Source organism: Thunnus thynnus, chromosome 7, assembly GCF_963924715.1.
Source record: "Thunnus thynnus chromosome 7, fThuThy2.1, whole genome shotgun sequence".
Lineage (NCBI taxonomy): Eukaryota > Metazoa > Chordata > Actinopteri > Scombriformes > Scombridae > Thunnus > Thunnus thynnus.
The window spans coordinates 35,138,859-35,160,624 of record NC_089523.1 but is presented as its reverse complement, the minus strand read 5'-3'; the positions used below and the strand labels follow the sequence as shown (position 1 = coordinate 35,160,624).

At 39.7% G+C, this 21,766-nt stretch overlaps 1 protein-coding gene and 1 long non-coding RNA gene across 4 annotated transcripts in view; one reads left to right on the top strand and one right to left on the bottom strand.

The window, feature by feature from the left end:
- The window catches only part of arrb1 (arrestin, beta 1), a 51,966-nt gene that overhangs the window by 27,528 nt on the left and 2,672 nt on the right, over positions 1–21,766 (top strand). For all 3 annotated transcript variants that reach the window (XM_067595711.1, XM_067595710.1, XM_067595712.1), the window contains 14 exons: positions 8,099–8,129; positions 8,269–8,329; positions 8,605–8,649; positions 10,365–10,561; positions 10,939–10,998; positions 11,199–11,266; positions 11,533–11,668; positions 14,475–14,559; positions 14,759–14,831; positions 16,014–16,151; positions 16,235–16,318; positions 18,445–18,468; positions 18,665–18,735; positions 21,371–21,419. In XM_067595711.1, coding sequence (XP_067451812.1) covers positions 8,099–8,129; positions 8,269–8,329; positions 8,605–8,649; positions 10,365–10,561; positions 10,939–10,998; positions 11,199–11,266; positions 11,533–11,668; positions 14,475–14,559; positions 14,759–14,831; positions 16,014–16,151; positions 16,235–16,318; positions 18,445–18,468; positions 18,665–18,735; positions 21,371–21,419 — 1,122 coding nt within the window. The remainder of the gene's footprint in view (positions 1–8,098; positions 8,130–8,268; positions 8,330–8,604; positions 8,650–10,364; positions 10,562–10,938; positions 10,999–11,198; positions 11,267–11,532; positions 11,669–14,474; positions 14,560–14,758; positions 14,832–16,013; positions 16,152–16,234; positions 16,319–18,444; positions 18,469–18,664; positions 18,736–21,370; positions 21,420–21,766) is intronic.
- LOC137186638 (uncharacterized) lies at positions 8,106–9,890 on the bottom strand. Its single transcript, XR_010929056.1, has 4 exons — positions 8,913–9,890; positions 8,424–8,633; positions 8,274–8,323; positions 8,106–8,190 (listed from the first exon to the last, which is right to left on the bottom strand). It is a non-coding gene; the product is annotated as an uncharacterized lncRNA (long non-coding RNA).

The following is a 21,766-nucleotide window of genomic DNA, read 5'->3' as shown; positions in this document are numbered from 1 at the left end:
GATTGGTCATATTTATTATAAAGTTTTTACAGCCAGTAGGTTTGGAGTAAAGTTGTTTCTGTTATAATGTGTTTGTGTATTTTATGATCACATATCTGATGAATTCTGATATATACACATGTTTTTGTGTTTGTGGTTAAACGAAGGTTAGAGAAACCTCATGAAGACGAGCAGAGAGGAAACAGACAGCTGATGATGATCACATCAACACGCCCTTTATGTGTTTATTTCTTTGGGAAATTTCTCTTATTTCCTTAATTGCTTAATATCTGTATTTACTTAACGAACCAGATTAGAGAGTTTGTTTCCTGGAGCTTCATCAGCTGTTCATGAGTGTTTCTGACTCAAACTAAATACAAACGAACCTTTGAAAACAAGAGCTATATTAATTAATGAATAAAAACTAAATGATAAAGTGAAAGATGGATGAGAAACCAGATAATAATATAATAACTACTGAATGTCCTTATATCAGCTTGTAACTACATTTATAAACTAAATCTGTCACATTTGGCGGCTCTAACTGAGAGTTTAGTTTATTACTTTTGATTGGACAGATTTACACGTAAAGTCTTTATTGGCTCAAACACTCCTGAAGCTTTAACGATGTAACCTGATTTATAAACTGCTGCGACTCAGTTCAGCTGTAAAAAACTGATCCAACATTTCCTCATTTCAATCTAAACTCACTTTGGATCCTTTTTAAATCCAAACAGGGGATTTAACAAGCTGCACTACGTAACCGTAAATGTGTCATCTGATCTGTAAAAATACTGCCTGAGACTCATCCGTGACTCTGGTGGAATAAAATCAAGTCGAGGTTAAAAGTTTAGCTCAGAAACTCCCATCCTGTGCAGAGTGACGTCTGTACTTCCAACAACAATACCAGGAAACACAAAAAGCTTCTATTGTTGAATGTGTAGAAAACCCTCCGTGTTGTGCTCGGGTGTCGGTTTGAATCTCTTTGCTGTAGTTTTGTTGTCAGGGGAGTCTTCAAGCAGCGAGCTGACACAACAATCAGATATTGATCAGTCAGTTAGTGTCAGAGCGTCCTGATCGATCAGATGAAGAGAGTCTGAACAGAGAAGCTCTGCAGACTTCATTTATTGACGTGACAACGTTGCTTTAACATTTTCAAGAAGGAACAAATGAAAGTGTGAATATTCAGGATTTTATTACAGCAACCAGAGAACATTTAGTAAACGTTCTGCTGATGTTTGAAGGGAATATAAATGATTTCTGGGAATGTTACAGGAGAGAAAGTGTTCAATATTTACATTACAAGAGACTCAAATTTTAAGCTCATAAAATATGTGAATTTCTCACATGTGAAATGATGTTGGTCCAGTGGAAACCAGGTATCTCCAGATGTATTGATCTGTACTTTTTCAAATCAATGTAAGCATCAAGTGTTCTTTATGAATGGAGATGGAGGAACTATATTAGATTATCTGAACAATGCAGCATCACAATTATTACATTATCATTAAAAGTTTATGTTTTTGTGGCAGTGACAGAATGTGATCAATGTGATTTTTAAGTAAAAATTCCAAACAATATCTTGTTTAAGGTTCTCAAATGTGAATATTTGCTATTTTTGCTCGTCTTAACATTTTAGTAAACTGAGTATTTTGTGGTTTTGGACTGCTGGTCGGCCGACATCACTTGGGCCATTTTTACTGTTTTCTGAAGTTTTACAGGCGAAATGATTACTTGAGAAAATTTGATTTATTTGGGAGTTAAAGGACATATCCTGATCAAAGATAACTCCCAGATATCTTACGGTGGTGCTGGAGGCCAGGGTAATGCCATCCAGAGTAGCTTTATCATTAGATAATGTGTTTCTAAGGTGTTTAGGGCCAAACACAATAACTTCAGTTTTATCTGAGTTTAGTAGCAGAAAATTGCAGGTCATCCAGGTCTTTATGTCGTTAAGGCATGTTTGGAGTTTGTTTAACTGATTGGGTTCATCAGGCTTCATTGATAAATATAATTGGGTGTCATCTGCATAACAATTGTTTCCTAATAATATTACCTAAAGGAAGCATATATAAGGTGAACAGAATTGGTCCAAGTACAGAACCTTGTGGAACTCCGTGTCTAACTTTTGCCTTCATGGAGGATTCATCATTCACATGTACAAACTGAAATCGGTCTGATAAATAAGACTTAAACCAGCTTAATGCAGTTCCTTTAATGCCAATTAAATGTTCCAGTCTCTGCAAAAGGATTTGATGGTCGATTGTGTCGAATGCAGCACTAAGATCTAACAGGACAAGTATAGAGACAAATCCTTTGTCCGATGCAGTTAGGAGGTCATTAGTGACTTTCACCAGTGCTGTCTCTGTGCTATGATGCCTCTAAATCCTGACTGAAAATCCTCAAATAAACTATTGTTATGTAGAAAGTCACATAACTGATTAGAGACTGCTTTCTCAAGGATCTTAGAGAGAAATGGAAGGTTAGATATAGGTCTATAATTGGCTAAAACACCTGAATCAAGAGTAGGCTTCTTAAGAAGAGGTTTAATTACAGCTACTTTAAAGGACTGTGGTACATAGCCTGTTACTAAAGACAGATTGATCATATCTAGTAAAGAAGTGCTCACTAAGGGTAAGACTTCCTTAAGCAGCCTAGTTGGGATGGGATCTAAGAGACAGGTTGATGGTTTAGCTGAACAAATCATTGAAGTTAGTTCAGACAAGTCTACTGGAGAAAAACAGTCCAAATATATGTCAGGATTTACTGCCGTTACCAAGGTTCCTGTGTTTGGGGAGAGAACGGTGCCTGTTGAGGGCAGGAGGTGGTTAATTTTGTCTCTAATAGTTAGAATTTTATCATTAAAGAAGCTCATAAAGTCATTACTACTGAGAGCTATAGGAATACATGGATCAGTAGAGTTATGACTCTTTGTCAGCCAAAGTGCTGAAAAGGAACCTAGGGCAGTTTTTATTCTCTTCTATTAATGCTGAGTAATAGGCGGCTCTGGCATTACAGAGGGCCTTCCTATATGTTTTAACACTATCTTGCCAGACTAAGCAAGATTCTTCTACTTTGGTGGAACGCCAAATCCTTTCCAATTTTCATGATGTTTGCTTTAATTTGCGGGTTTGGGAGTTAAACCATGGAGCTAACCTCTTATGTTTTATTATCTTCTTTTTTAAGGGGGCGATGGAGTCGCGTGTTTGTCTTAGTGAGCCTGCAGCACTATCAATAAGATTATCAATTTGGGAGGAACTGAAGTTAACATAAGAGTCCTCTGTAGTATTGAGACATGGCAGTGAATTCAGTACTGATGGAATTGCTTCCTTAAATTTATCTACAACACTATCAGATAGACATCTAGTGAAGACATTTTTGTCTAATGGTGTGTAATCCAGTAATAGGAATTCAAAAGTTATTAAAAAATGATCTGATAAAATAGGATTTTGTGGAAAAACTATTAAATGTTCAATTTCGATGCCATAAGTCAGAACAAGGTGGAGGGTGTGGTTCAGACAGTGAGTGGGATTATTTACACACTGAGAGAAGCCAGTTGAGTCTAATAATGAGATAAATGCAGTACTGAGACTGTCACTATCAACGTCCACATGAATATTAAATCACCTACTATAATTACTTTATCTGTACTAAGGACTAAGTTTGATAAAAACTCTGAGAATTCAGATAAGAGTTCAGAGTACGGACCAGGAGGACGGTTCACTAGAACACATAGAACTGGCTGTAAAGTTTTCCAGGTTGGCTGAGAGACTAAGATCAAGACTTTCTAATGAGTTATAATGAAGTTCAGGTCTAGAGTTGATAATGAGGCTGCGACTCCTCCTCCTCGGCCAGTGTCTGGAGGAATGTGAGTATTAATATGACTGGGAGGACTGGATTCATTTAGACTGACATGTTCTTCATGACACAGCCAGGTTTCAGTGAGACAATCAATCAATATGATGATCTGAGATTAGATTGTTTATTAATATGACTTTAAGTGATAGTGATGTAATGTTTAAGATACCTGATTGAATTCTCCTATTTTGTTGTACTATTGCAGTGCTGGTGTTAAGTTTTATTAGATTGTTATGAATGACTCTACTTTTGTTTACTTTAGATTTAACTGATTTAAGTGGTTGGGGGACAGACACAGTCTCTATGTGGTTTTGGGGACAGACACAGTCTCTATGTGGTTTTGGGGACAGACGCTATCTCTATGTGGTTTTGGGGACAGACGCGGTCTCTATGTGGTTTTGGGGACAGACACAGTCTCTATGTGGTTTTGGGACAGACACAGTCTCTATGTGGTTTTGGGGACAGACACAGTCTCTATGTGGTTTTGGGGACAGACACGGTCTTTATGTGGTTTTGGGGACAGACACGGTCTCTATGTGGTTTTGGGGACAGACGCGGTCTCTGTGGTTTTGGGGACAGACACAGTCTCTATGTGGTTTTGGGACAGACACAGTCTCTATGTGGTTTTGGGGACAGACGCTATCTCTATGTGGTTTTGGGGACAGACGCGGTCTCTATGTGGTTTTGGGACAGACACAGTCTCTATGTGGTTTTGGGGACAGACACAGTCTCTATGTGGTTTTGGGGACAGACACAGTCTCTATGTGGTTTTGGGGACAGACACGGTCTTTATGTGGTTTTGGGGACGAACGCGGTCTCTATGTGGTTTTGGGGACAGACGCGGTCTCTGTGGTTTTGGGGACAGACACAGTCTCTATGTGGTTTTGGGACAGACACAGTCTCTATGTGGTTTTGGGGACAGACACGGTCTCTATGTGGTTTTGGGACAGACGCGGTCTCTATGTGGTTTTGGGGACAGACGCGGTCTCTATGTGGTTTTGGGACAGACACAGTCTCTATGTGGTTTTGGGGACAGACACAGTCTCTATGTGGTATTGGGGACAGACGCGGTCTCTATGTGGTTTTGGGACAGACACGGTCTCTGTGGTTTTGGGGACAGACGCAGTCTCTATGTGGTTTTGGGACAGACACAGTCTCTATGTGGTTTTGGGGACAGACGCGGTCTCTATGTGGTTTTGGGACAGACGCGGTCTCTATGTGGTTTTGGGGACAGACGCAGTCTCTATGTGGTTTTGGGGACAGACGCAGTCTCTATGTGGTTTTGGGACAGACACAGTCTCTATGTGGTTTTGGGGACAGACGCGGTCTCTATGTGGTTTTGGGGACAGACACAGTCTCTATGTGGTTTTGGGGACAGACGTGGTCTCTATGTGGTTTTGGGGACAGACGTGGTCTCTATGTGGTTCTGGGGACAGACGTGGTCTCTATGTGGTTTTGGGGACAGACACGGTCTCTATGTGGTTTTGGGGACAGACACAGTCTCTATGTGGTTTTGGGGACAGACACGGTCTCTATGTGGTTTTGGGGACAGACGTGGTCTCTATGTGGTTTTGGGGACAGACGTGGTCTCTATGTGGTTCTGGGGACAGACGCGGTCTCTATGTGGTTTTGGGTGGGTAACTGCTCTAATGGAAGTGCAGAGAAGCGTGTAGGACTGCAACTCTGCTTCCTGGTCTCAGCTCTGGGTTGTCATGGTTTTGGTCTACTAATAAACTCAGCCATATTTCTAGATATGAGAGCAGCTCCATCCAGAGTGGGATGTATGCCGTCTCTCCTAACCAGACCAGGTCTTCCCCAGAAAGTCTGCCAGTTATCTATGAAGCCCACATCGTTTGCTGGACGCCACCTCGACAGCCAGCGGTTGAATGATGACATGCGGCTATACATGATATCACTGGTCAGATTAGGCAGCGGTCCGGAGAAAACTACAGAGTCCCACATTGTCTTCGCATATGTTCAGACCGACTCAACATTGATTCTAGTGACCTCTGATTGGTGTAATCGGGAGTCGTTCCCGCTGATGTGAATAACAATCGTCTCATATTTACGTTTATCCTTAATCAGCAGTTTTAAATTAGATTCAGTGTCAACATTTCACTACTATTAAAATGTAGAGATGTTTGATCATCAGTATATCATCTCTCTGCTGCTGCTGTTCTATCTGAATGAATCTTTAATCATGTTTACAGTCTTCCTCTCAGTCGCAGCATCTCCTCCATCAGAGTCCTCTTAGTGAAGCTTCCACTATCTTTGTCTTTTCTCACAAAAAGGTCTGAAAAAACTAGATTATTGGGAGCTGCAACCAAGGATTATTTTTAGTTTTTAATGTTTACTTTTTTAAATGTATTTGGTCTGTAAAATATCAGAAAATGGTGTTTCAGAGAGTCCTCAGATGTCCAAAACCAAAAGATATTCAGTTTACAATAAAGCAGAAAATCTGAGATACTGGGTGTTTGGAGTTTGAGTTCATCATGTCTTAAAGTGACTGAAATGCACATTAAGTCTGGTTTAATTGTCACAGAGTCGTTGCACAGTTGATGGTTTATGTTTATTTGCAGCAGCTCAGTTTGATTTGGGATTTCAGATTGCAGAGCTGCTCTGTGTTCAAATTTAATTGGCCTAATTGCAGAGATGATGGTGAGTAGGTAATCGCATGCTGAGCAGGCTCCCAGGAGTCCTGGTGGTTTCCAGTAAAACGGCGTCCTGATGCTGCTGATTGATGAAGGTCCATCCAGGAGGAAGCTGAAAGCTAATGGAGCCGCAGCAGCTAATTTATGACAACATTAACACAGAGAGGAGGAGGATGTTAATAACGTCAGGCAGCACTAAACACGGCCAGAACGACAGGAAGCTGCTGCTGATGGTGATGGTGATGGTGATGATAGTAATGACTGACAGCAGATCTTCCTCAGAGAACATCTGAACCAAATGTTTGAGCTTGTTTATGTTTAGCTTTGTGAGGACTTCGAGTTTTGTCTTTAAGTGAAGACATTTTAGAAAATGAGGATATTTTCTGTTCAGTGAGGACAGTTTCAGAAAGTTGAGACAGTTTTGGAAAATGAAAAAAGTGAAAAAGTAAATGTACATTTGTGGAAAATTACATTTTGAAAAAGCAAGAACATTCTTGGAAAATGACGACATTTGTAAAAGGGAGGATTTTTTAAAAAAAGGTGACAAAATCTTCGGAAGTTACAACATTTTAGAAGAATTAGAAATCTTAAAGTGAGGACATTTGGACATTTTTGGAAAGCAAAAACATTTAGTAAAAGTGGGGATTATCCACCATTAGCATGGACAATTATTAGAAAGTAACAAATTATTAAGGAAATGGAAACATTTTCTGTTAAGTGAGGACCTTTCTGGATACTGGGACAGTTTTGGAAAGTGAAAAAAGCAAAGACACTTTTTAAAGAACGCAGACACTTTTTTTGTGAAAAGTAAGGATATTCTTGGAAAGTGTTGATGTGAAACATCATTTTTGACAAATTAAAAATGATTTAAAGGGAAGATCTATCTACTAAAGGAAGACATATCTCTTGAACTGTTCATCGGATCAGCTGAACACTCGGCGGCTGGTAGCGATACTCGGTATCGCTGGAGAACGAGAGCGCCGTTGGACACGCATCATCATGATCCATATCAATAAACTTAAACTGAGTAAACAAACAGCAGTAGGACTTCTGGGCTCATGAGAGAGGAGGGGTGACATCTCTCTCGGTTTGATGACATTTAAAGTTTGGCTTTGTTTTGGTTTCCTGAGGAGAGAGAGAGAGAGAGGGGGCGAGCGAGCTGAGAGAGGCTGTTAATGACAGAAATACGACGTTATTTCTGATTGTTCCATGATGGCGCCATCGTGGACAATGATTTCTATGATGTGAGGACATTTTTATAAAATTACAACATTTTTGCAAAGCAAAGACTGTTTTTGGAAACATGTTTTGACAACATGTCAAATGTGCCGGAATAAAGATAAACTTCAATAATGGAAGAATAAAACACAGTAAAACTGTCAAACTGCTGCTGTGATGTAACAACATACAGGACTCACATCTGGAAATAAGGAGAAAATAAATATCAGCGTTTACTCTTTAAAGGCTGAAACTGAAACTAAAACCCTTAAAAACCAGAGAGGAGACAGACATGTTTATCTGTCTGATCCCTGTTCAACAAACTCAGTTACATAAAAGATCAACTCAGACGCTGTTTCACCGACTGCTGCTCTGTGTTTGTGTTTTTTCAGAGTGTTTAAGAAAGCCAGTCCCAATGGAAAGGTCAGTCCTCCTCTTCTTCTTCTTCATGTTCTGAAGGGTTCATTCTGGCTCTTCCATGAGTCTGTGAAAACCAGAAAAACTGTAAAGAGTGTTTTTAGTAAAACAAGTAATGTTGAGCGGATTCTGATTCGTCCCTCAGCTCACCGTCTATCTGGGGAAGAGAGACTTCGTGGACCACGTGGACCTGGTGGAGCCTGTCGGTGAGATCAGTTTAATATATATTTTTTAAGGTTGTTTTTAAACAATAGTCAGAAAATATTAAATAACTCAAAGTGCTGAAAACGAAGCTAAAACCTTAATCAGCTGGTGGTCAGTCTGCCCCCTGCTGGTGAGACCAGGTCCTGAGGCGTCACTGTCGAGCTTTACACAGATGTTAGTTTGGAGTTTGGTTCATTTTTGGTAGAAAGACTGATGAAAACTAAAAAGCATCTTTTCTGTTCGCAGCTTGTTGACTTTCTGACTTTTCCTCCTGCAGACGGCGTCGTCCTGATCGACCCGGAATACCTGAAGGAGAGGAAAGGTGAGAAAACTGATTCCTCTCGAGCGTTTTCACAGTCATACATGTCATTTAAAAAGGAATCCAAATAATTTGTCACTTTTGTCCAAAATTGCAGTTTTGACATATTCCAGTGTGGTTTCAGAGCTCTTCACAGGACTGAATCTGAGACAGTTGAACTGGTTCCAGAAATGTCTCAGCTCCCATTTCCTGTGGTGTCGTCTTTTCACTGTTATGCTGATATTTACCTCTGTGACGTAATAATTACAACAAACAAACTAACTGACCTGAATAACAGATCCTGGAGAACTTTCTCCATCTGAACAAGCGACGACGCGGGTGGAAGATTTGTTATATAATTTGAGATGGCATCTGATTAAATTATAACTCAACCTTGACAAACTAAACATCGCTTAAAAGCACAAAAACTCACGACTGTATTTTTATAAACCATTTTAACAGCTTCTCTTGTTGCATGTGACTGCAGGTAGTGTAACTGTCAGGTTGAGTAGCAGGAATGGACGCAATTGCAGAGACCAGCATGCAGAGATTGCAGGGTAGAAGAAAACCTTTAATCCTGAGGTGGTTAGGACAGGACAGGGCAAAACAGAACAAGCTGAACAAAACAAATGATCCAACAAAGACTCAACTCAAACCAGACCTTAAATACAGACTAAACTAATCAGGGAATGGGGAACAGGTGATGAGACACAAGGGCAGGCTGGGAGTGATTGGCTGAAGAAACACAGCAACAAAACCAAAACCCCAAAAAACACAAAACTCTAAATACAACCCACACCAACCCGTCCAAGAACCACCATGAACCCAAACCCAAGAACACAACACGCCAGGCCAAACAACAAAAGGCGGTTCAAACCCACCACCCAAATACATCAAGAAAACCCACATGACCAGAAGGACTAAACAGAAACCAGGAAACCCCAAAGAACACAAAAACCACAAAAAGACCAAAAAACACACAAAGTCCAGGCAGGATGTGACAGTAACTCTTTATGGGCCTGAAAATGTAAAAAAAAAAAAAAAAAAAAATTCAGATCAAAAAGCAACCGCTGGAAAATTAAAATAAACTGAATTTTGTTGGCAGAAGTGTGTTTTTCTACTTTTGTGCCCTGTTGATCAGCTCTAAGCCCCCCAGGTTAGTCTGTTAAAGATCCTTCTTGTCTTCATTAGAGTTGAGAATGTGCGCCTCACTTACAACTTTAAAAACAAAACTTAAAACTCACATTTTAAAATAGTTTTCACCTGGAAATGTTTACTATATTTTAACTCCACCTACAGTATCAATGCTCCTATTATTCACTATTTTATTTGTTTTTAAATCTCTTTTATAGATTTTAATGTTCCCATTTCTCACATCTGTCTTGCATATTTTTGTATTAAACGTGTTAATCAAGTTTTATTATTATTGTTTTCATTATTCACTTGTGGAGTCCCTCAGGGAAGTATCCTGGGGCCTTTGTTCTTTCTGTTAAACATTATAAAGATTCAAAGACGCACTAAAACATTTAGGTAAATCCTCTTGTTCTCTTTCTTCTCCAGAGTCAGATGAGTAGATGGATATTAGTTTCATCTCTGTGTGTCCAGTACTGAGCTAGGTCCAGGGCGTGGTTAGCCTAGCTTAGCATAAAGACTGGAAGCAGAGGGAAACTGGCTCCATCAAAGTGTTTTTATGTTAATTAGACTCTAACAGGATTGACGGTGGGTTTTTTCCCCCTCAGTGTTTGTGACTCTGACCTGTGCGTTCCGTTATGGCCGTGAGGATCTGGACGTTCTGGGTTTGACGTTTCGGAAAGACCTGTTTGTGGCGAACGTCCAGGCGTTTCCTCCACTGCCTGAAGAGAAGAAGAGTCTGACTCGTCTCCAGGAACGTCTGATTAAAAAACTGGGAGAACATGCCTACCCGTTCACCTTCGAGGTACTGAAGCAACAGAGCTTCATCCAGATCATCCTGCAGAGCGGGAGTCATGTTTTATTGATACCAGCATTGATGCGATACCCGATACTTTGCCTGCAGATAATTTTATTATTATTAACTGGATAAGTCCCACTGTGGTCGGAAAATTCTTCCAGGTTACAGAAAATGCAAACCAGGTGAAGGATTAAATGATGTTCGTTATCAGGAGGAAGTTTACAGATGTGAAGTTTTTCTCTTGTAAAACTAAACCAGTGGATGATTTCGTACCAAATGGAGCAAAGAGTAAGCTAGACTGAAACAGCTAACAACATGCTAACAGTAACTCTAGACTGGTACATTTGAAGAAGAACAGGGTATTGATTGATCATGTGTTTCAGATTCCTCTGAACCTGCCGTGCTCCGTCACCCTGCAGCCGGGCCCCGAGGATACCGGGAAGGTAACCACTCAGCTTTTCATTTTATTCATTTTCCGACTGCGGTTCTCATTAAGTTTCACAGCTGCTTTTCTTTGCAGCTACTCTGAGGCCGGGTGGGTTTAAGTGCCTTCAGCAGCATTTCCATCTTAGCTGATGAAGTATTTAAAGAAATCAACATAAGAAAATGCTGAAGTTACTTTCTTGCTGTCGTGTGTCTTCAGGCCTGCGGTGTCGACTTTGAAGTGAAAGCTTTTTGTGCTGAAAATGTTGAAGAAAAGATCCACAAAAGGTAAAAGCTGCAGTCTGACAGAATAAAGAGATGAATTATGAATGAAATTGTACATTAGCAGCTTCCTGCACAGAGAGGACGGCTGCAGGGGATCATTTCACTCCTGACAGGGAAGAAACTAGTTCAGTCCAAACTAAATAAAAACATTTCCATGGTCTTAAAATCAGTATCTTCACTAAAAAATAAATAAATCCTCCTTAAATATGCTATTTTAGAAAGACAGTAATAGTTATTGGCAGCAGCATCAGTGTGTGTCTTTGTTTCAGGAATTCGGTGCGTCTGGTGATCAGAAAGGTGCAGTACGCTCCAGAGAAGCCCGGTCCTCAGCCGACAGCAGAAACCACCCGACAGTTCCTGATGTCGGACAAACCTCTGCACCTGGAGGCCTCTCTGGACAAGGAGGTAACGCCTGAGTGCTGCGTACATTTACAGTCTAACAGCTTAGTGCAGAAACCCTGTGAACAAACACTGCGACCAGAGGAAGCAAACAGACTAAAAGCAAGCAAGCAAAACTTTATTTCTACAGCACTTAACAGGAAGAAAGAAGGGAAAAAGGCAGATTTCTTGAGGCAACAAGGTGTTTTGTGGTGTGAAGAGTTAAAATCATGGATGACTTTTACCAGATGTTTGGTTTGAGAGGTGTTGCTGTTGCAGGACTGAACTTAGGTTTTAAAGTTAAGGTTTGAATCAGAATTAATCTGTTTTTAAAGACTTAAACATGCAAATTAAATCTGAGTAATTTAAAAAAAAAAAAGTATTAATCTGCCAATTATTTTCTGGATTAGTCAGTGAATTATTTGGTCTATAAAACCTCAAATGACTGAAAAATGCAGATGTTTTGTTCAACCAACAAAGCCCAAAGATATTTAGTTTAGTATATTTTTTTTATTCGCTCTGTATTCTCTGTTGCTGAATTATTCACTCACTGATGGTCTACTTTAATTAGAAACGAGTATATTGTTGTTGGAAACATGATGGGGAGTAATGAGGTAATGACCACTAGAAGTGATCTTATTATATTCCTCATTTTGTGAAATCATATTGTGTTTTTTGAGGCCTGGCAGCATGTTTAGGTTGTTGGGAGTTTCTGCACTACAGGACATAAATATACCGTCCTTCCTGTCAGAGAAAAACACTTCAATGTTAAGTAGCAGGAACGGACCCAAAGCAGAGACCGACGAACAAATGATCCAACAAAGACTGGACAGAAAAACCAGGACTTAAATACAAACTAAACTAATGAGGAACAGGTGAGAAGACACTGGGCAGGCTGGGAGCTGATAGACTGGGGAGACGAGGGCTAACGAGGACGAATGCAGGGCAGGTGTGAGGAGGAGGAACATGAACACACAGTAACAGAAAACCAAAACCCAGAAAACACAACACTCTAAATCACAACCCAGCATAAATCAAACCATCCCAGAATTACATGAACTTAAGCACACAACACTATAAGCTAAACCCACCACCCAGACCATAACAAGCAAAACTATACGACAACAGAGGGGTGACTACGAAGCGAGATTAATGGGTTAGCGAGGTATGTTTAGCCTGCAGGGTTTTCAATGTCACGAAGGTGTCTCTCTTTTAACCTGCTACATCACCATGGTAACTCTCCGTTAACCTGCTACATCACCATGGTAACTCTCCGTTAACCTGCTACATCACCATGGTAACTCTCTGTTAACCTGGCTACATCACCATGGTAACTCTCTGTTAACCCGCTACATCACCATGGTAACTCTCTGTTAACCCGCTACATCACCATGGTAACTCTCTGTTAACCCGCTACATCACCATGGTAACTCTCCGTTAACCCGCTACATCACCATGGTAACTCTCTGTTAACCTGCTACATCACCATGGTAACTCTCTGTTAACCTGCTACATTGTGGCAATAAAAAGCGCCGTCCTTTCACTAACTACCTGATTTTCTGCAAAGTCCATTTAACACTGCTGGTACTGCAGCTATTAGAAAACCAATTAGAATATTGATTCGTTTTATCATACTTACCATTGATTTGATGTCATATTGTAAATTTGTAATGGTGCGAGAGGTTAGGGTTACTTGTGGGATGGGATTTTGTTACAATATATCAAATTGTATTTCAAATAAAAAAAAACAAACAAAAAAAACTAATAAAGAAATATTTTGAACAAATCAAAAAGATGAATCTGTGCTCCCCATGCACAGCCAGTATTTTCAGTCAGGTGCTGGTCGGTCGCAGGAACATATAAGGTGAAAATCAAAATTAACCACCGCACACTGTAATGACTTTACTGTGACTTTATTAAGAGTGAACAACACATTTTGTCTATAGCTTCTTCAGGTTCACTCAGTACTGTATACAGTAGTATGTAATACAGTATAATCTGTTGGTATTCATCTCAGGTAATATTCTATAATATTAACTTCATTTTGATTCAGCCAGAATCTAAAGTGGTTTCCACTGGTCCTTCATTATGGGACAGAGTCAGACCTGAATGCACTTCTTGAGTATAATGTTTAAATTTGCTGCATCAAGTTTAAAGTTTAAGTGCTTTGGATGTGGGAGGCACGGAGAGTGCATTGAGTGGTCAAATAAGTATACAAACTATTTACATAATTAATAAATTAATGAAATAGTTTTTTAATGACTGAATTTACATCAGCAGTTTTCTGTCAGCATTCCTCTCTCACCTTATTTGCAGCAACAGCGTTGCTTTTTGCTGTGATAATGTATTTATATTATTCATATCTCTCTGTTATAATGATCTGTCCCTCCTGACTGAAGCAGCGGCATGTGATTGGTCCATTTTGTGCTGAAAAAGAGTCAAATGACGCGAAATGCCCCTTTCATGGGGACGCGCATAGAGCCTGAAGCAGAAGGCAGTTAACAAAGAAAGTTCATACCCACCGTCGTGATACCACTTATCTCTGATCACGAGTTTAGGGTTTGTTGAGCCAGCTCACACAAAGAAAGCCTGGATATGTTGAACTGGCTTCGTAGTAAAACCCTCAGAAGTGTAACACAAGAAACCCCAAAGAACACAAAGGGTCCAGAAAACAAACCGAAAGTCCATTCGGGACATGACAATCGATCAATACAAGACGCCTGACGCTGATTAAAGCTCACAGTCAGAACTAAAAAGTCTTGTAACTATTGTTTGGGTGGACTCAGCTGTTAAATATCGATCAGAAAGATTGATGTTTGTATCTGTCTGTCAGATTTACTACCACGGCGAGCCCATCAGCGTCAACGTTCACGTCACCAACAACACCAACAAGACGGTGAAGAAGATGAAGATCTCAGGTATGAAAACGCCTGGTTTTCTCTGTGTGTTTATTAGTGTAGCAGGTGTGTTATTGATCACTGTGTTGTGTTATTGATCGCTGTGTTGTGTTATTGATCACTGTGTTGTGTTATTGATAACTGTGTTGTGTTATTGATCACTGTGTTGTGTTATTGATCGCTGTGTTGTGTTATTGATCGCTGTGTTGTGTCTCCGCAGTGCGACAGTACGCAGATATCTGCCTGTTCAACACGGCTCAGTACAAATGTCCAGTGGCCACTGAGGAGTCCGAGTGAGTTTAATCTCAGACAGTTTTCTCTGCTTTGACTCAGTGTGATGAGAACAACAAATGACAAACTGATGATGAGACTGAAGTTCAACCTTTCAGTCGCATCACATGATCTTCCTCAGCAGATGGAGAGTTCCTGACTTTAAGATTTCTTCAACATGAACAAGAAGTCTTTAAAGTCCTCAAAGAAATACGAATCTGAACATCTACCATGAAATGACCGAATCCATCTGTTGATGCAGGTTTTATGATACAGTTGAAAGCCCCAAAACAGCTGCTATTAGATTGTTCTGTCAACATACTGATGATTTAGACATTTTACGAGCTTTGAGTACTCCGTCTGCTGTGTTTGTACCTTTTTCTAGACTGCTTCCCCTTCAACATCCACCTTTAATTCTTCCTCCTCCAGTGGTATCTCGCTGCCTCCTCAGTCTCTGTCCAACAACTCTTTGTCTGACCTTCACTCACAGTTCCATCACAAACATCCGTTAACCTGCAGCTGCTTGAAAGTTCATATTAGTATGTTGGCAGAGTGACAGTGGTTAACGTTCGTGTCCTGAATGGTGATTAACGTCTGAGAAAGTCTGGTGAAAGTTTTGTGGATATTGTGTTTTGTCGTGTTCAGACACTGTAAGATGATTCTGACGAGCGCTGTGTGAAGCAGATGGAGGCTCAACTGAAGTGTGTCGCCGGAGCAAAGATCACGGCTGCATTAACGTCTGAAAGGTTCATCCTCTGTGGTAGAAACGGGATCAGGACATTTCTGCCACAGAGAGCACAAGTTTCCAGAGCAAAGAGAAAAAACAGTTGCAGTGACACAAGTTTAAATTTAAAAAGATCAAAGCTAATAATCAGGAAGCCGAAGGTTGTGTTTTTTTTAGAGGAATATTCACACTTTTTTGGGAAATCCTCTTGTTTTGTGTCAGTTGATGGCAAGAAAAAAGCAAATATTGTCAGTGTAATCAGTGAAATATCAGAGCACTTACTTAATATTCAACAACACACGTTATGACTGCAAATGAAGAACAAAACAGTTGCATAAAACCGAATCAAATGACGAACCTGAAAGTTAAAAGGCCTCGAATGATGATGATGATGAAATCTCAATGTAGTAAATCAGAAGTTATCGTCTGGGTATAAATTCCAGCTGAAATCGTCACCACATTGATATTTTTCTCTCCTCAGTGACGTCGTCGCTCCCAGTTCAACTTTCTGCAAAGTTTTCACTCTAACTCCGTTTCTGGCCAACAACCGAGAGAAACGAGGTCTCGCTCTGGACGGAAAGCTGAAGCACGAAGACACCAACCTGGCCTCCAGCACACTGTGAGTCCAGAAACACTCATGAGGCCTTTCTGTGTCTGTAGGACTGTCCATCGGTCTGACTGAATGTTTTCTCACCTGAGCAGGTTAAGAGAAGGAGCCAATAAGGAGATCCTCGGCATCATCGTGTCGTACAAAGTCAAAGTGAAGCTGGTGGTGTCGCGAGGCGGGTCAGTACGCTCTGCTTTGTGTTTAACTCAACATGTAGAATCAGTGTACTCTGTCCCTGGTGTTTGGACTTATTTGGTCACAATTATTTACCAAAAAGAGTAAATTTAACATTTGGTGTAAGTTTTTGGTTGTAACTGAACATAAACTCACTGGCTACTTTATCAGGAACACCTGTGCAATCTAATATAATCCAACACAACAGTTCTGCCATAAATTCTACATTTACGAAGTTTCTACATTTTCAGTTTGTGTTGACGTTGTCAGAAAGGTGATAATTCTACTTCCTGTTTATTATTGAGGTTGTAGTGGGTGCTGCTCTGCTGCAGTGCATTATACTGAATGGTGTCCCTAATATTTTGCCCCCCTCATGTATGTTAATGGAGTGGACAAAATATTAGGAACACTGTTCAATATAATGCACTCCAGTACACCACCCACTACTGAAAATGTAGAGGCTTCGTAAATGTAGAGTTTATGGCAGAGCTGTTGTGTTGGATTATATTAGATTGAACAGGTGTTCCTGATAAAGCAGCCAGTCAGTGTCGTCTGTTATGTGACACTAAAAAGTTCCTTATATCACTTAAAGCTATAATATGTAATTATTCCACATTAAAATGTCTAAAAACAACTAGACCTATGTTATATATGTTGTTGAGTTGTGTACTTACATTATCCCAAATGTTTCCAACAGTTTTCAAACTCAGAGAAATCTGTAATTTAATCAAAGTAACGGACCGTTTCATTTGGTCGCCTGTCGATGACGTCATACCTCCTCTACCAAAGAGTAAACACTCACCAGATGCATACGGCGGCGCTGTGTTTGTCCGCTACAATGGCGTCTACCAAAGAGTAACTTACACACATACAAGATAATACATCGGCGTTGTGGTTGTTCCACACAAACTGTTATAAATGGACTTTTATTCAGTTTTAAGACACATTTTCATGATAAATTTAGGTGGTTTTTAACTATATCTTTTAGCCGGAAGAAGGATTTTAGTCATTGGACGTCTGGATCTTAAGTTATCAGAGAAATAAACTGGACAAACGTTAGCAGCAGCTCGGCTAACAGCCCCTCCAGGAAGTCCGGTGCTCACCAAACATCATCGGAGAAATATTGATTTTTTTTAGGTAAAACAGCTTTAATTAATATTTTAACGATTTTAATCTGCGTGTACGTTTGTTTCTGGAGAGGAGGAGACCTCTGCGGATAATTCGGCTCCCGGGAGAAACCGACCAAACGTCTGGATCTAAAGTTATCAGAGAAATAAACCGAACAAGTGTTAGCAGCAGCTCGGCTAACAGCCCGTACCGGACGTCCGGTGGTCGCCGAACATCGTCAGAGAAACACTGATTTTTTAGGTGAAACAGCTTTATTCAGTGTTTTTACCTGTAATCTCCGGGTCCGTTTGTTCTAGAGAGGAGGAGACCTCTGCGGGTAAAAACATCCTGAATGATGAACACTGGAGTAATCCTATCCCGCTGAAGCTGGTTATTTAATAACGACAACAAAGACAACAACTCCCATGATCCCTTGCTACTTCACACCGTCATCACACTCCGTCTGTTGTTATTGTTTTGATTGAGACGCCTAGCGCCTGAAATTACATGCTGTGCGTTTAAATTGTCTGTGACTTTGTAAGTTACTCTTCATTTTGACTTGAATCCCAGCTTAGACACTGTTTCCATAATTATGTCCAAAAACAGTTTTATTATGGGATGAAAAACTGCTACAGTATCTTTCTATTTTATATTTCAGCAGATTTCAGTTTGACTTTAAAGCTCAGTTTTATCCCGTCTGTTCTCCATGACTGCAGATGATTTTACAACTTTCATCAAGTGAGCAGAAAGCTGCTGTTTCCAGAGTTAAAATATAAAACTGTAATTTCTGAATGTACTGTCTCCTCTGCATTGATGGCTTCTGTGTGGAAATTAATGGGTGTGATTCAGACCACATTATTGGGACGAACAGTTAACATGAGCAGAAAGCTGCTCAGATCACAGAGGAGTTGGCCTTTAGCGGCTCTGTAACACCATGCCAGTTAATGACCACATCAATAGAAATGAGTACAAACACTGTGCTGCTGCTGTGAAGCTGAAGGTGTTAAATGTTTATTGATTTCAGGCTCCTGGGAGATCTGGCAGCAAGGTAACCTTTCACGTTCTGTCACCTCACTGAGATCATCGATGAAAACACTGATACAAACCACACACTGAGATTTACAAAGGTCACCTGAACATCTCAGCAGATAAGCACCCCCTCAATAGCCACACAAATAAATGTCTTCAATAAACCTGCTGTGGATTGTTTCTGTTTTTATGACATCTACTGATTTGTTTTCCAGTGATGTCTCTGTTGAACTGCCCTTCACATTAATGCACCCGAAGCCGTTAGAAGAATCCATCTACAGAGACGGTAAGACGTGTTTTACAGCGTCCTCATCTCCCCAGAGGTCAGATCCTGTTCAAAACTCAGTAAACTCAAACTGCAGCTGAGATTTAGAAGAAGATTCATGTTCAACAGGAAACACATCTTACTACCAGAGATGTTAGCTGTGTTCACTTCATACCACAGACATGAACCATTTAAAATCACACACTATCAGTGCAGCAAGAAAAGGCTTAAAAAGCTGAAAATAAGTGAAGGAATATAAAATAAATAAGAAAATAAGTGACACATGAAGATACAGGAGATACATGAACATACTGGAGGTTACAATGCTGACAGATATCAGGAAGTTATCTCTTCACCTCAGCCTTTAACTAGCTGCGACTTTATCATTATTATTATTATTATTATTATTATTATTATTATTATTATTATTATTATTATTATTATTATTATTTTTATTTTTATTATTATTATTATTCAGTGGGTTTTATCTTTTATCATTAATGTTTTTTTAAGATGTTTTTATGATATTATTATGATGCACTTGGTTTATTGATGTAATTTCTTTGTTATAAAGCACTTTGAGCTGTATGAAAGGTGCTATGCAAATAAAGTTGATTATTATTATTATTATTATTATTACAGACAATAAGAAGGCAAATTAATAGAAAAAACAAACTGTCAAAATTAATAAAAACTCAAAGTTCAAATCGGCGTCACAGCAGCAGAAAAAGAGACAAAACACACAAATAAGGATGTATTTTAATGAAATTAATAAAAATAAAATAAATCACAGAGATGATATGTATACATTATAGATTAATTTTGCAAACATTAACATATATTGTGTCTCATATACTGTATGTGCAGTGTAACACAATACACTAATAATACAACACTCACTTATAGAGAATGCTAATATACTGTGTACTATACAATAACATTAATATCAGTAGTGATTATTATTAGATGTTAATATAAGTATACTGACTTAAATAGTGTTAATTATGTTACTGCTACTCTTAATAATAATAATAATAATAATAATTATTATTATTATTATAATAATAGTGATATGTAATGAAAAACAGCATGCAGGTGTGCTGCTGTATAGTGATTGTTAGAAGTTAAGTATCTATCATTAATGACTATTTATGTCTTGGAAACAACTGAAGAAGTCAAGTTAAATGTGCTGGATTGAAAACATGTCTGCACAAAAGACAAAAAATTACAACATTTAAAGATTTTTACTTTTTTCCGTTAAAAGTCTCCTACAGCACTTGTAATACCACTTAGATGTAAAATTATGGTAGTTCATATACAGCAACATATACAGACTCTGATATCTAACTATAAAGGAGGGAATCTCTGTGTGTATGTATGTGTCCTTCATGTATCTCAACACTGTTCATCAGACTGACTTCACTCTTTCCAAAGGAACTTCAGTGTCTAGTGTGAAGTTGTTTGGATGAGCAAGAAATATATAAAAATACCTCATAAACAACGTTGATTTCCTTCCTCTTCAGCGCCACTCTGTGAGATTACACCCGCAGTGATAAGAACTACCGTAGAGAATGAATTGAAAAAGTTCAGAGTTCAGCTCTATTCCCATTTTTCATGTGCAAACTTTGCATATATGTTCAAGACAAAGTACAGGATGTCTCCGGCACATTTTGAACAGTTACTACAGTTCATGTGATCAACTTCAGCTCAGCTCAGAACTATAGTCTGGAGATATTCTGCATGTGAGGCGTTTAGGGGACGAGCACTGTTCTTGCCAGGTATTGAGAGTCACTGCACTAGTAAGACTATGAATGAAGGAAATTAAATACAAGCAGAAATGGCAGAGGTTAAATATTGTGAACAACGTTGAGCAGAAGATGGAACATATTCATAACAAGAAAACATTACAGAAAGATGAAAATGATCAGCAGAGATGTGAACACAGTTTGCTTGATGTGAAGCAGAAACATTTGAGGGGTAGGGTTAAGGTTAGGGTTAGGGTTAAGGTTAGGGTTAGGGTTAAGGTTAGGGTTAGGGTTAGGATTAGGGGTTAGGGTTAGGGTTAAGGTTAGGGTTAGGGGTAGGATTAGGGGTTAGGGTTAGGGTTAAGGTTAGGGTTAAGGTTAGGGGTAGGGTTAGGGGTTAGGATTAGGGTTAGGGTTAGGGTTAAGGTTAAGATTAGGGTTAAGGTTAGGGTTAAGGTTAAGGTTAGGGTTAGGGTTAAGGTTAGGGGTAGGGTTAGGGGTAGGGTTAAGGTTAGGGTTAAGGTTAAGATTAGGGTTAGGGTTAAGGTTAAGGTTAAGGTTAAGGTTAGGATTAGGGTTAGGGTTAGGGTTAGGGTTAAGGTTAAGGTTAGGGTTAGGGGTTAGGGGTAGGGTTAAGGTTAAGATTAAGGTTAGGGTTAAGGTTAAGGTTAGGGGTAGGGTTAGGGGTTAGGGGTAGGGTTAAGGTTAAGGTTAAGGTTAGGGTTAGGGTTAGGGTTAGGGTTAAGGTTAAGGTTAGGGTTAGGGGTTAGGGGTAGGGTTAAGGTTAAGGTTAAGGTTAGGGTTAGGGTTAGGGTTTCTGTAATGTTCTCTCTTGCACAGAGTCACTAAACACTGAAAACATCTTTCATGATGTCTGTAAAGTGTCAGTGACCACAGTCTCTCTCTTTCAGCTCCAGATGAAGCTCCGATCGACACAAACCTGATCGAGTTTGACACACAGTAAGCAGCCGTCTCTCCTGTCTGTCTCTTTGTCTTCCTGTCTCTGATCCGACCTGCTCTGCTCTGGATAACAGCCGTGTCAATAACCCTGACAGCAGAAAGGGTTTCCTCTCCGCCTGCTGAAGCATTAAGCGTGATGGACTTGTCTCCTGCGTCTCGGTCTTAATGCGTCTTAATGCTCGATGCTGTGGGAGCTGCAGGAAATGGCCTGTAAACTGGAAAGTCATCCTGCTGTCAGCAGAGCCTCCACACGGCAACTCTGCATTTACAGAACAGTCACGCTGACATAACCACGAAGCTGCAACAGAGCAGAATTTATTCACCAGCAACGGTGAAAAAAACCCAAA